General features: G+C 39.6%; 1 protein-coding gene across 2 annotated transcripts in view; it reads right to left on the bottom strand.

The window, feature by feature from the left end:
* Positions 1-13893, bottom strand: part of THSD7B (thrombospondin type 1 domain containing 7B) — a 517186-nt gene that overhangs the window by 229966 nt on the left and 273327 nt on the right. For both annotated transcript variants that reach the window (XM_073305365.1, XM_073305366.1), the window contains exon 8: positions 5166-5357. In XM_073305365.1, the coding sequence (XP_073161466.1) occupies positions 5166-5357 (192 nt within the window). The remainder of the gene's footprint in view (positions 1-5165; positions 5358-13893) is intronic.

The following is a 13893-nucleotide window of genomic DNA, read 5'->3' as shown; positions in this document are numbered from 1 at the left end:
GGAAACTGAGATGTGTGAAGTAGATTTCCAATTTCCCACGCTGCTACTACTATTCATAGACTAATTGATTCCATTTAAATGCCAGCATCACCCTGGTTTTCAAAAAACTATATTTGAGTATTACCTTTGTAATACGTTCACTCTGTGACAGATACAGCAATTCCTGCCATATCCTTGGAAGACTGTGACAGAATACACCCGTGTTCACACCACCACACTATTATAAGAACATTTGTACAAAGGTATGCCTGGTGAGGTATAATTTTAAAAAACTCATAACTGTCTGATCAATAATATCATGGAAAAAATGCATATAGCAACATAATATGTAAAGCTATGAACATAAGCTGAAATCACGACTGAAGTGTGTTTCCCAGATAAGTCTGGGGAGTGGCTAAACAAATTCCTCAGAGACAAAGGGCAAGCATATGCCTCAGCCAGGTGTCAACAAGGCTGATGGACCATTACCTGCGAAGTGGCCATTCTTTGAAAAGAAAGGGGGCAGGGACAAAAGTCTACATTTTAGCAAAGAAACAGCATGGAATTTCCTTTCTTCATTAAAGTGTCTGTCATATTCCCTCACTGGAAATGCTTCTCAAAGGGGGGACAGGACTATAAAATGAAGGGGGTAGAGCCCCCAAGACACCCCTCTCCCTACCCACCTCACTCTGCACCTGAGAAGACAAAAGGAAACAGCCACTTGACTCTAGGGAATGGATCCTATCCCAAGAGTTTGGTCAGCAATCTGCTGGAGCATGTGGTGAGAAAGTTTGCTTTGCAGTTAAGACTTTTGTAAATAGATATTACTAAATGTTTTATCTTTATTTTTCTTGTAACCATTTTTGACTTTATGCCTCATTACTTATACTCATTTAAAATCTCTCTTTGTAGTTAATAAAGTTGTTGTACTGTTTTAGCTAATCCAGTGTGTTTAAGTTGGAGTGTCAGGGTACTCTATTTAAAATAATAAAATGGCATATTATTCCCTTAAATAAATAACGGACTTAATATATTTGTACTGCCCAAGAGAGAGCTGGGCAGTACAGGATATACATTTCTGGGGGAAGATCCAGGATTGGGGTTGTGTTGGGGTCCTCTGTGGTACAACTAAGGCTGGTGAGAGCCAGGGTATAGCTGGAAGGCTGCATTTACACACAGACACTGAGGGCATGGATTGCATGATGGAAGGCTGTTTGTGAGCAGCCCAGGTGGGAGCTGCCACAGCAAGGCATTGCAAGGCATCCAAGGTTGCAGGGCAGGTGTGACATAGCCCCCCATTAGTCGGGACTGTGCCCTGGTATGTCACAGAGACCTTATTGAATTACGTTTAAGTATCTTTGATGTCTATTGTATTAAATGAATGGTTTATGTATTATTATGGACCAGGATTATATGTACCCTCTCAAGGTGAGAGATGGGACAGATGTGGGATCGGCGTTCGGGAAGGGGGCTTCAAAGGACTATATTGAACAATGTGCTAGACAAGAATGGACTTTCAGAACAAACAAATGTCAAGTTGTTTTCCTGGGGAATATCCAGGAGGGATGAACGCAAATTTACTACCCCCAGTTATGCAAAATCTCAGCCTTTTGAAGCTCCACCCGGAGGAGTAGGCCATTGACTGCCGATCGCCTGTTACATGAGGCCAAGATCAAAGGTCCAAAATATACAAAGGAAACACTGAAATATTCTTGATTGTTCCAGATCGGAATCTGACAGTTATGAACTTGTAACCATGGGGAAAACCCAGTAGCGGGTTTTGAAGAACTGACACCCACCAGAGCCCGAAGTGATCGCAAGATGCTCCATGAGATTAGAGAGGCTATACAAACAGAAAACTCAAACAGGATGCAGAGATAAAATTTCTAGACACTGTTAATCACTGCTTCTTGGAGCAGGTAGTCCTGAAACCCCCAAGGGGACAGACAATTCTAGATTAAGTCCTAAGTGGAGCACAGGATCTTGTCCAAGATGTGAATATAGCTGAATCATTTAGTAATAGAGACCGTAATATAATTAAATTTAACATCTTGGAGGGTGGGGGCCAGAAATACCAAAGAAACCTACTACAGTAGCATTTAACTTCAAAAAGGGGAATGACACAAAAATAAGGAAACCAGCTAAAATGAAATTAAAAGGAACAGTCACAAGACTGAAATGCCTGCAAGCTGCATGGAAACTTTTGAAAAAAACACCATAATAGAGGCTCAAATTAAATATACATCAAAAATTTTAAAAAATAGTAAGAGGACCAAAAAATGCCACCAGGCCTAACTGACATAGTGAAAGTGGCATTTAGAGGTAAAAAGGCATCCTTTAAAAATTAGAAATCAAATCCTCCTGAGGAGCATAAACTCTGGCAAGTCAAGTGTAAAAATAGAATTAAGCAGGCCAAAAAAGAATTTGAAGAACAATAGTAAAAGACACAAACTCTGAAAGTAAAAACATTTTTTAAGTAGCCTGCCAAACAATCAGTACGGCCACTGGTCTATCAAGGTGCTAAAGGAGCATTCCAGGAAGACTAGGCTGTTGTGAAGAAGCCAAATGAATTCTTTGCATTGGTCTTCATTGCAGAAGATGTGAGGGAGATTCACACACCTGAACCATTCTTTTTAGGTGACAAATCTGAGGAACTGTCCTGGATTGAAGTGTCAGTAGAGGTGGTTTTGGAACATATTGATAAACTAAACAGCAATAAGTCTCCAGGACCAGATGGTATTCACCCAAGAGTTCTTGAAGAAACTCAAATATGAAATTACAGAAGTTCTAAACGTGTTGTGTAACCTATTTCTTATATCAGCTTCTTTACCAGATGACTGGAGGATAGCTAATGTGACGCCAATTTTTTAAAAAGGCTACAGAGGCAATCCTGGCAATTACAGGCAGGTAAGCATACCTTCAATACCAGGCAAATTGGTTGAAACTATAGTGAAGAACTATGTATCTGATAATTCTGATTAACATGATTTGTTGGAGAAGAGTCAACACAGTTTTTGTAAAGGGAAATCATGCCTCAGCATTTTGCTAATTCTTTGAGGGGAACAACAAGCATGTGGACAAGGGTGATCTAGTGGATATAATGTACTTGGACTTTCAGAAAACTTTTGACAAGATCCTTCACCAAAGGCTCTTAAGCAAAGTAAGCTGTCAGTGGGATAAGAGGGAAGGTGCTCTCATGGAGCAGTAACTGGTTAAAAGATAGGAAACAAAGGGTAGGAATAAATGGAGAGAGGTAAATAGCGGGATCCCCCAAGGGTCTGTACTAGGACCAGGGCTGTTCAACATATTTATAAATTACCTAGACAAGGCATAAACAGTGAGGTGACAAAGTTTGCAGACAATACAAAATTTCTCAGGATAGTTAAGTCCAAAGCAGATTGCAAAGCATTACAAAGGGATCTCACAAACGCAGGTGACTGGGCAACAAAATGGCAGATGAAATTCAGTGGAACAGCCTCACAGCCTGAGCCCCTTGAGCCTGAGTCAGCTGGCATGGGCCAGCCGTGGGTTTTTCTTTGCTGTGTAAATACACCCGCTGAGTACATTTCTCAGACATGAAGGAAAGCTCTGTATAAGCTTGAAAGCTTGTCTCTCTTGCCAACAGATGTTGGTCCAATAAAAGATATTACCTCTCCCACCTTGTCTCACTAAAGTCCTTTTCTCCCTTTTTATCCTGATAGAAAGCAGTATTTATCTTTTCCTAGTGTTGTACAGCAGGCTGTTTTATTCATTGTTCAGAAGCTTTTGATTGTTATTCATGTTTTTTTTCCTTTTGAGAAATTCAAAGTTTTCAGTTCAAAGCATTTCACTTCTATTTTAAGTTTTCAGATCACATAGTCTTGAGATTATAGAGTGTGCATATTTGCACATGTATTTTCTTTCAAATTAACAATTCTGATTTTTATTTTGCTTTTGAAATTCTGCATCTATCTTGTTTGCATTTCAGAACATATTGCTACCTTCATGGAAAATATGCAGCTTACTTTAATTTTTTATTTTAATTATTTGCCACCTTTTAGTCTTTCTTAATAGCAGTTACCACTCTGTCAAAACTTATATAGCGGTTTTCATCCCAACGTTCTTTACAAACTTTAATGGGGCCATTTATGTGAATAAAGATAACTCACATGAGGAAGCGCTTGCAAGCTTAAGCTGACACACAAACACAACCTGTGGTTTTAATGACGATTTCTAAATGGTGTTTAACTGAATTTGTTCTTTACTTGTGGGGAAAGTATGGTTAAGCACCAGGTTAGCTGCACACATTGCTGACAATAAAGGTTATTTTTTAAAACATAGACAAGGCCTTAGAGATCTGACATCCAAATGCTGACCCAGCACTTCTTAGTCTGTCATATCTGATGGGATTGCCAGCATCAGATAGGATACAGACCATTTTAAAAATGATATTGGTATTTTCTGAATTTCTGTTGCATAGAGAACAGCAATGGCCCAATCCTGAACACAGGTCTGCACATGCTAAAACCAAGAAGTTGAATGAACTATGTGCTTGAGAAGAAGCCTTTGTACAAAACTGTGCCAGTAGAAGAACCACCATAATGTAGTTCACCAGGTATGTTACTGTAAGCCAGACACACATGCCTAATGCATGTGTCTATGAAGATCCAGAGAAAGGGACACAGCTATAAAGCTATTTACATATTCTTGTCTGAAATTAAAGAACCAGGAGCACATTTTATGCGTCCAATCTACATTACATGTTTTTGCTTTAAAAGTATCTGATTTTACACATATTTCTGTTCTCTTCTAGAACTAATATGCTTCTATACAGTAACATAGGTATTGAGAGTTTGTGCCATACATTTATTTTATTTGTGTGTGCGCGCACGTAATTTCTCTTTTAGGGGTGGCAGATCCTCACCTGGTGCAAACTGTGATAACTCTTTTGAAATCAATAGAGTTATGACAATTTCCACTAGCTGAGAACCTGCCCCTTAAAATCAAATAATTCACAGAATAAAATTTATTAAATATCTTTCATTGAAACATAGTTATATTGGCAATGGGTAGGATCTAGCAACACACAGATTAATTAATCTTTGCACAGACCTTTGTAAGTGCAAAGATTCATCTACGTGTGAGGTATTCTTAATTATTACTATAATATTGGTGTTTGGGTCTTATCGAAATGCAGTACTACTCACCCTCTCCTGGCAGTGCCAAGATAGATTTAGTTCTGCTTTGTTTCCCCTCTGCATTTTTACTGGAACATGAGTGAGAACAAGATGACCATTCTGACCAGTCATTAACGACACAGTCCATTGCACACGGTACTTCACAAACCATTGTTTCAGGATGGGGAAGCTCTGAGCAAAGGGTATGTGATACCTCTTCACCTGAAACAAACAAGACAAAATTAAGCATAAAAAAGTGGGGTGAGTTTGGGATCATTTTCAACAAATGTGTTCTACATTGCATATACAATCAGGCCTGATCTACACTTAGAAATTAGGCTGGTATAACTCCTTTGCTCAGCGATATGAAAAATCCAAACCCCTGAGCAACGCAGTTAAACCAATGTAACCCCCGGTGTTCACAGGGCTAGCTTGACAGGAGAATTCTCCCATTGACCTAGCTATCACGTCTGGTGATGTACCTCCATCAATGGGAGAACCCCTGCCATCAGCATAGGTAACGTCTTCACTGAAATGCTACAGCAGCACTGCTGCAGAGTTTTAAGTGTAGACAAGTCTTAAAATGTGTATACGTGTATAGAACAGTATGCAAAATACTGTTGAGCAGGATTTCAGGCTTGAAAAGAAAGCACTAAAAGCATTTGACATAGCTACACTTTGAAAAAACAAAACAAAAATTTGTTTTAAGTCTGATATTTGATCTACAAGCTTAGGCCGGCTTCACGGGAACTGAGAACACTGCTAATAACTAAGCCTTTTAGATTTGTAAAAATCTAGGAGACGGCAATCATGAGGGAATGAAATGAATAACCTTCAGATGGAACAACAGAAATCAGTTATTACCAAGGCCCCACATTTACCAGAATTCTGCAGCTATAGGATTTGTATCCAGCAATGCAAATTGTACATGCCCCTTTCTTGCTCACACAAACCAGTGAGCTAAAGTTTTACTAGCTCTGCGGGAGCCTAGGCAGAATGAGTGGAGTGCCAAATTCCTGGAGTACTTCTCACTTAGACCTTAAGAGACATAGGCTATGTCTACATTAGAAACCTTACAGCAGCACAGCTGTATCAATGCAGCTGCACCACTGTAAGGTCTCCTGTGTAGCCGCCCTAGGCTGATGGGAGAGAGCTTTCCCACTGGCATAATTAAACCACCCCCAATGAGTGGCAGGAGAGTGTCTCCCACTGACATAGCTCTGTTCACACCAGCTCTTCTGTCGGTGTAACTTATGTCGGTCAGGAGGTGCTTTTTTCCACAATCCTGAATGACTTAAGTTTTACCGACAAAAGTGCTAGTGTAGACATAGCCTAAGCAAACAGAGCTGCTAGAGCTCACATAGGAGAGGAGAGAGACTGCACCAGTGACTCCAAGGGAACATGAACAAATGAGGGACCCCTGATAGCAATGTCAAGCTTGTAATCCCTGTGGCAGGAGGCAGGCAGAGCAATGTAAAGAAAACACTGGAGGAATGAGAGTGAGAGGACATGGGTGAGAGAGCAGAAGGTTGAGGCCAGAGATGGTAGGCAGAGGAAGTTTATGGAGAGGTTTGAAAACCAAGAGGAGGGGGGCTCAGAGCACTGTACTATTAAGGCTAAGGGTGAAATCATGACCTCATTAAATTCAACAATAGTTTTGCCATATTCTTCAGTGGGGCTAGGATTTCACCCAAAACGTAAAACACACAGGCCATGAAAGTATGTGATTAGAAACCCCAAACAAAGCACACAATGAAAACATAGTGGAGAAGGAAACACGGCATTATGTTCAGTTAATTTATTTCTTGAACAAAGATTTTCATAACCTCACTATCAAGCAATAGCATTTCTGATGTAAAAAATTACAATTAAGAACAAAATGAAATAATAGCAAGTCTCTAAAACAGAAGTGAATTTAGGGTAATAATGCGAGATTTCCCTAGGAATAAGAGTCGAGGGGCAGATTGCCTGGTCCATTTAAGCTCAGTGCAAATCAAGAGGGTGGATTAAAGGTAGTTCTAGGCCACTTTTATGCCCCTTTCCCCAAATCCTGGGGCTTTCCAGGGTCATTAATGCCCAGTTGCCCTTGGCCTGACAGCTGGGTATAGCAGGAGCATGATGACACTCTAGCCACACCTCCTTTCTTTCCAGAATGCCTCCTACATCAGAGAAAGTGTGGGGGTGGAGTACAGCTGTTACAATCTTATTTAATCTTTTTATTATTGACCTCGGCACAAAAAGTGGGAGTGTGCTAATAAAGTCTGCGGATGATAAAAAGGTGGGAGGTATTGCCAATTTAGAGAAGGACAGGGATATCCTACAGGAGGATCTGGATGACCTTGTAAACTGGAGTAATAGTAATAGGATGAAATTTAATAGTGAGAAGTGTAAGGTCATGCATTTAGGGATTAATAACAAGAATTTTAGTTATAAGCTGGGGACACATCAATTAGAAGTAACGGAGGAGGAGAAGGACCTTGGAGTATTGGTTGATCATAGGATGACTATGAGCCGCCAACGTGATATGGCCGTGAAAAAAGCTAATGCGGTCTTGGGATGCATCAAGAGAGGTATTTCCAGTAGGGATAAGGAGGTTTTAGTACCCTTATACAAGGCACTGGTGAGACCTCACCTGGAATACTGTGTGCAGTTCTGGTCTCCCCTGTTTAAGAAGGATGAATTCAAACTGAAACAGGTACAGAGAAGGGCTACTAGGATGATCCGAGGAATGGAAAACCTGTCTTATGAAAGGAGACTCAAGGAGCTTGGCTTGTTTAGCCTAACTAAAAGAAGGCTGAGGGGAGATATGATTGCTCTCTATAAATATATCAGAGGGATAAATACTGGAGAGGGAGAGGAATTATTTAAGCTCAATACCAATGTGGACACAAGAACAAATGGATATAAACTGGCCACCAGGAAATTTCGACTAGAAATTAGACAAAGGTTTCTAACCATCAGAGGAGTGAAGTTTTGGAACAGCCTTCCAAGGGAAGCAGTGGGGCAAAAGATCTATCTGGCTTTAAGATTAAACTCGATAAGTTTATGGAGGAGATGGTATGCTCAGATAACATGGTTTTGGTAATTAAATATTCATGGTAAATAGGCCCAATGGCCTGTGATGGGATATTAGATAGGGTGGGATCTGAGTTACCCAGGAAAGAATTTTCTGTAGTATCTGGCTGACGAATCTTTCCCATATGCTCAGGGTTTAGCTGATTGCCATATTTGGGGTCAGGAAGGAATTTTCCTCCAGGGCAGATTGGAAGAGGCCCTGGAGGTTTTTCGCCTTCCTCTATAGCATGGGGCACGGGTCACTTGCTGGAGGATTCTCTGCTCCTTGAAGTCCTTAAGGACTTCAATAGCACAGACATAGGTGAGAGGTTTTTTGCAGGAGTGGTGCATGAAATTCTTTGGCCTGCGTTGTGCAGGAGGTCAGACTAGGTGATCATAATGGTCCCTTCTGACCTAAATATCGATGAATCTATGAACAGTTTATCACAATGAGGGATGACACAAAGAGGATCCCGAGGTAGCCAGTTAAGCTGGATTTCCAGCTACTTTATACTCCTGGTCTGATGCAAAGCACCTGGATCATAAAAGTCTACATTAAGACTACCACAAATCCCCTTTTCAATATGCATCTATTTACCAATTGTTGTTAGATCTATTGTTTTTTTTTCTAAAGCAAGGTAAAATAAATGAATAGCTTAATTTAAAAAATAATGGAGCAGAATTTCCTAATAATTTTATTTATAACTTTGTTACACCAACCATATAAGCATCTCCAACATTCCATATAACACTGAAATATACCTTTCTGCAGACATGATTTTGTTCTTGATGGAATTTTATCTCACAAACTATAACTGTAAATGGATTCAAAATAAATGTGGTTAGCTTTGTTGAATCATTCCCCTGTAAAAAATTTCCTGACCCTCCTGTTTAATGATATGAATGGATACGGCTGTGTATACAAAATATGTAGGCAGGCAGGAAGATTTGGTAACTTTGTTGAATCACTCTCATATCTGAATTCTTTAAAGCTCAACTCCAGCTCTTTATGAGTAACAATCTCACTCTGACTGTTACATCTTTCACCCTTAGGATAATTGCAAACCTTTCCTTTTATGTTTCTTTACCTCATATGAATCTAGGAAAAACACAAAGAAGTATCTATGCCTAATTAGAAGTAGAGAAAAATTAAAATTTAGAATGCCAGCTGCAAAAGAAAGCTAGCTTTTCCCCACTTCACACAGTATGGGAGTTGTGTCTCTCACAAGGCAGCTGAGGATGCAATTATAACTAAGAGGGTAGAAATCTCTATTGCTTTTGCAAGACAGCACATGTACCAGTGAGTAAATAAGACAGGTAGGGCTAGTAGTGAGATTGCTTAAAGCTGTCAATAGCACCACAGTAGCACATGCATTCACATCCCTCAGTAAGGACAGACTCGTAGCCCTTAAGGTACAAATAAAATTTTCTAAGGATATTATGAGAAGTAAGAGAGAATCTAGCAGACATATTAGGAGAGATGTATAAAATATTTTATTTTTGTCCTCTCCCTCAGACTTGACATCCCTGATCACGCTATTATTCTAGCCTGCTGAATAATAAAATCAAATCCAAAAACCTCTCTGAAAGAAAGCCTCTGGTCCTGTTGAATATAGGAGTATTTGTACATCACTTTTGGCAAGTTCTTTTCTCTCCACCTATAGACTATGTTTAATCATTCCCTCCAAAGTGTCCATTTTATCACCCTTGGTCTGGATGCTAACATCATGCCGATACCCAAGGTGGAAAAAACCAATACCTTAAACGACACTTCAATTATATACTTCTCTCCCTAAGTCATTTTGATACCCACGTCCTTACTAACATTTTGACAGCTTGCCTCCGCAGGAGTAACACACATGTGTACATCCAGGTGAGTCTGGATTTTAAGACGTCATTGGTGCTATAATTCTAGAGGATTACATAATTTAGGTGAGGTGAGCAGTAAACATCTATCCTCTCTTATTTATATTCATAGGAAGAAAGCATTCAAATAGTGACAGGTTTGTGAGCTGGAATGGACTAGCTGGGTTTCTCCTCTCACAGGGCAGGGAGTTATCTGCATTACATAGTGGACTTGAGGCTTGTGTGTGGTGCTCCTAGGGCTGCCGATGCTGGATGGAGATGCTGGGCCTCAGATCAAAAAGTGTTGGTTTTTGTTTCTGTGCTTGAACCCTCCTTGCCTTTGAAAGCATCTGTGCTGTTCTCCCTTGTACGGTCTGTCTAAAATGTTTCCAGACCAACTAAAACTGTTTGAACAAGACTTAATCTTCTTGATTCAGAACGTGGCGGTAAGTGGGGTCCTGTTTTTTTCTCAATTTTCCAAGGGGTACATTGTGGCACAAGAATTGAGGTATCTTGCATAAGGTCATAGACAGCCTGATCCTAGCCACTGGGCCACCACGCCCAGGGGCCCTGGTCAATTAGGGGGCTCCGGAAAAATGGGCGCCCCCACTCCCTGACCCAATCCGCCCATCTGGCACTCCTGCCGGGGAAGGGGAGCTTCTTCCACCCCAACCTTGCTCCCCAGTAGGAGTGCCAGGGGAGGGGAGGCTGCAGGCAGAAGAGGTGGGGAGGGGTCCCCACTTGCGCTGGCCCAGGGCCCCACAAAACGGTAATACACCTCTGCTAAGCCCACTGAAATCCATGGAAGTCTTTCTATTGACTTCAGCTCAGGCCTGTTGAGAGTATGTGCAGCTTCACTCAGATCATGGCACTGCTCTTATCAGGGATGAGTTATGGCAGGATTCTGCTCCCAGCTTGGAGGAGGGCGCTTGTACTCATTAATTCTGAATTCATGAGGGAAACAGCTATGATGTGCCATACATACTGGATGAGAGAGAGAGCCAGGAACACAACCACCTCTCCAATTCTTCACCCTGACTACTACGTCTGACTCCAGCCAAATACAGTGACAGCAGCAGCACCTTGAGTGCAAGTTCATGGCTCCCCCGCTTCAGCAGAAAGAGGCAGATTTCAATGGTTTGATAGATGACTTTGCCACTAAATAACATTTCATTAACTGATTAGCTTTATAGTCATATTCGCTGTGTCCACTTCTTAGACTGTTCGCAAAATAGATTCTGAGAAAGATAGCATATAAAGAAAAAATATATAATGGCCATTTTTTATTTTCCATGAAAAACTACAATAGGCTACATCTGAAAAGACGACTCCAAGTGTCATGATTTCCCTTGGATGCAGTAATTGCCCAGAGTTTGCAGACTGGACCCATGTTTACCATATGCCAACTGCTGTGATGTTTGTGTAAAGATAAATTATGGCTCATTAGTAAATAGAGCCACAAAAATATATATTGTTTTAAAAAGCTGATGTTTATGCATCAGAATCAGATAGGGGAAAAGGGACATGGACACTTTTGTGGGGGGAACCCTTTGGTTAATTGGGGCCCTTTAGTTGGCCTGGATTGGATCCAGGTTCCATTTAATCTAACCTACTACTCTTATCACTCCCTTCATTTGCTCTCTTGAAATCCCAAATACCTGATCAATTTAACAAAAGGTCTCTTGCTTTTATTTGGCATGGCAGACAGCCCAGAATTAGTCCCAAGAAATGATGTTTAAACTCTTTGAAGCGGATTTTCTCTGCAATTTACAGATATATAGTATGTAGTTGGTAGCATTTGGTCTGGGCAATGATTTTTTCTTTTTCCCAATTCTGAGGGTTTACAATGGGTTTAAACGTTACACCAGCCTCAAGAAGACCTGCTGCAAAAGGGTGAAATGCATATTTATTCCGTTTGTGGTGCAGATATCTGGTAGAAATGTGTGAGATATGTGGTACAAATATCTGAGATCCTGAAAAAGAGTATTATAATGTTTTGCATGCTATTACAAAAGAACAGCACCTAAATACTAGGTGATCAGAGCTATATAAATATGCTATAATCTATCAAAATACTATATCTTATCTTTCTAAAGACAACTATAACAGGCAATCAGTTCCAGTTTCCTAAATTCAGGGTCCAATAATCTGAAACAAAACTTAAGGATTGCCTAACGTCAAAACCACAGATGGAAAATGTGCATTACAAAAGCATCTGGCCACTGTTTTCAGAGCTCAGTGTCATTACAGAACTGAATAAACACTCCTGAAATCTAGGGAAATCCAATTCTGGATGTAAATTTTTCAGCTTGAGCCCATTTCTATTAATTGTAGGTGAAACTATTCCCAGCATAGAGGTGTAGCACAGGAACAATACATAGGCTTGGAAAGATTTGATTGTTATTGTTAAATGTGAGTGATTTTACTGTATACATACAAACAGGTGAAAAAATATTTTCAACGATAATAATAAAAATATACAGATAGGCAAAGTAAGAAAATGCTGCTTGACACATAACATTTGATTTAAGGGTATTTGCTTCGGAAATTTTGATATGTGATTTGACAATTTGTGTTTTAATGGTTATAAAATTTTAACTTTTTGAATCTCAATGTCTACCTGTCATTAAATAATTATTACATGACCCTTCCCCCATTGTCTGACCCTCCTACAATTTCCTTCAACTGTGAAATTTTTAAATCAATAAAAATTGAAAAAGGCTTATAATTTTGCACAACTGTGAAAATTTAAATCAAATAATTTAAAAAAATGCTTAAAAATAACATTGATATTATTAGTTGAAATTATTTAAAAAAAACAAATTCTGCCATGCCTAACTATACACGATTTATGTATAACTCAAAATTAGAGCTAAGTGGAAATCTGAATCTACATCGTACAAGAAATTGATATTTTAATTTTTTTCCCATCTGAAATATCAACATTTTACACAGAGTGAAAAGTTCCCATAAATTTCAGTTCTGAAATGTCTAAATATTTTGTTTTGACATTTTTGGTTAAAACTAAATATTTTGACATTCCCAAATCAAAACATTTGTTTCAGTTTGTTGAACGGAATTGAAAAGTTTCATTCTGAGTCAGTTCAACATTCAATGGTATCTGCCTATGGTGCTGCAATACCTCCTGGAAGTTGTAGTTCTGGTACATCCCTGTTCTGTTCATTCCCTCGGAAGCATCTGGCACTGGCCACTGTCAGAAGGCAGGATACTGGGCTAGATGGACCATTTTTATGTCCTCATTTTTCCTATGGGCTAGATCTCTGGCCAGACCACATCTCCCATGATGCACGTGTCCAAATGTAGTCTGGTCTAGGAGCTAGACCCACAGGGGAGAGCAAGGGCACGAAGCACCCAATGCACAGCTCCCATAAGGCACTATTGCAACAACAAGGAGATGCAGCTTAGTGTTGAATCAACCTGAAATGAAATATTTCATTTTTATTTCCTTGATGGAAAAATTAATTTTTATGGCAAAATTAAAATATTTCAGTGGAAATTCAGATTCTGCAAAAACTGCATTTTCCATCAAAAAGTCATTTTAATAAAATATTACTGACCATCTCTTCTTAAAATAAGGTTCCAGTTACACATAAATGGTGTAAGCGCTATAACTGTCAAATATGCCTTGGAAATATATTGATAACAACTACAGTTCTCTTTCTGCCCTTTCTGCCTATCTGTTGCAACTAAGAACACCAACAATTACCCCAATGCATATTCTAAAATTTGAGCTTCCTCTCAGAGTCAAAGACAATGAGAATCAAATGCACATACCATCACTACAGATGTGACATCTCGCCTGGGGAACATCAATAAAGTTGAAGTACATAATTTTGAT

Source organism: Lepidochelys kempii, chromosome 11 (assembly GCF_965140265.1).
Source record: "Lepidochelys kempii isolate rLepKem1 chromosome 11, rLepKem1.hap2, whole genome shotgun sequence".
NCBI classification, from domain to species: domain Eukaryota; kingdom Metazoa; phylum Chordata; order Testudines; family Cheloniidae; genus Lepidochelys; species Lepidochelys kempii.
Note: the sequence above shows the minus strand (reverse complement) of the source record. Positions and strands in the feature narration are given on the sequence as shown.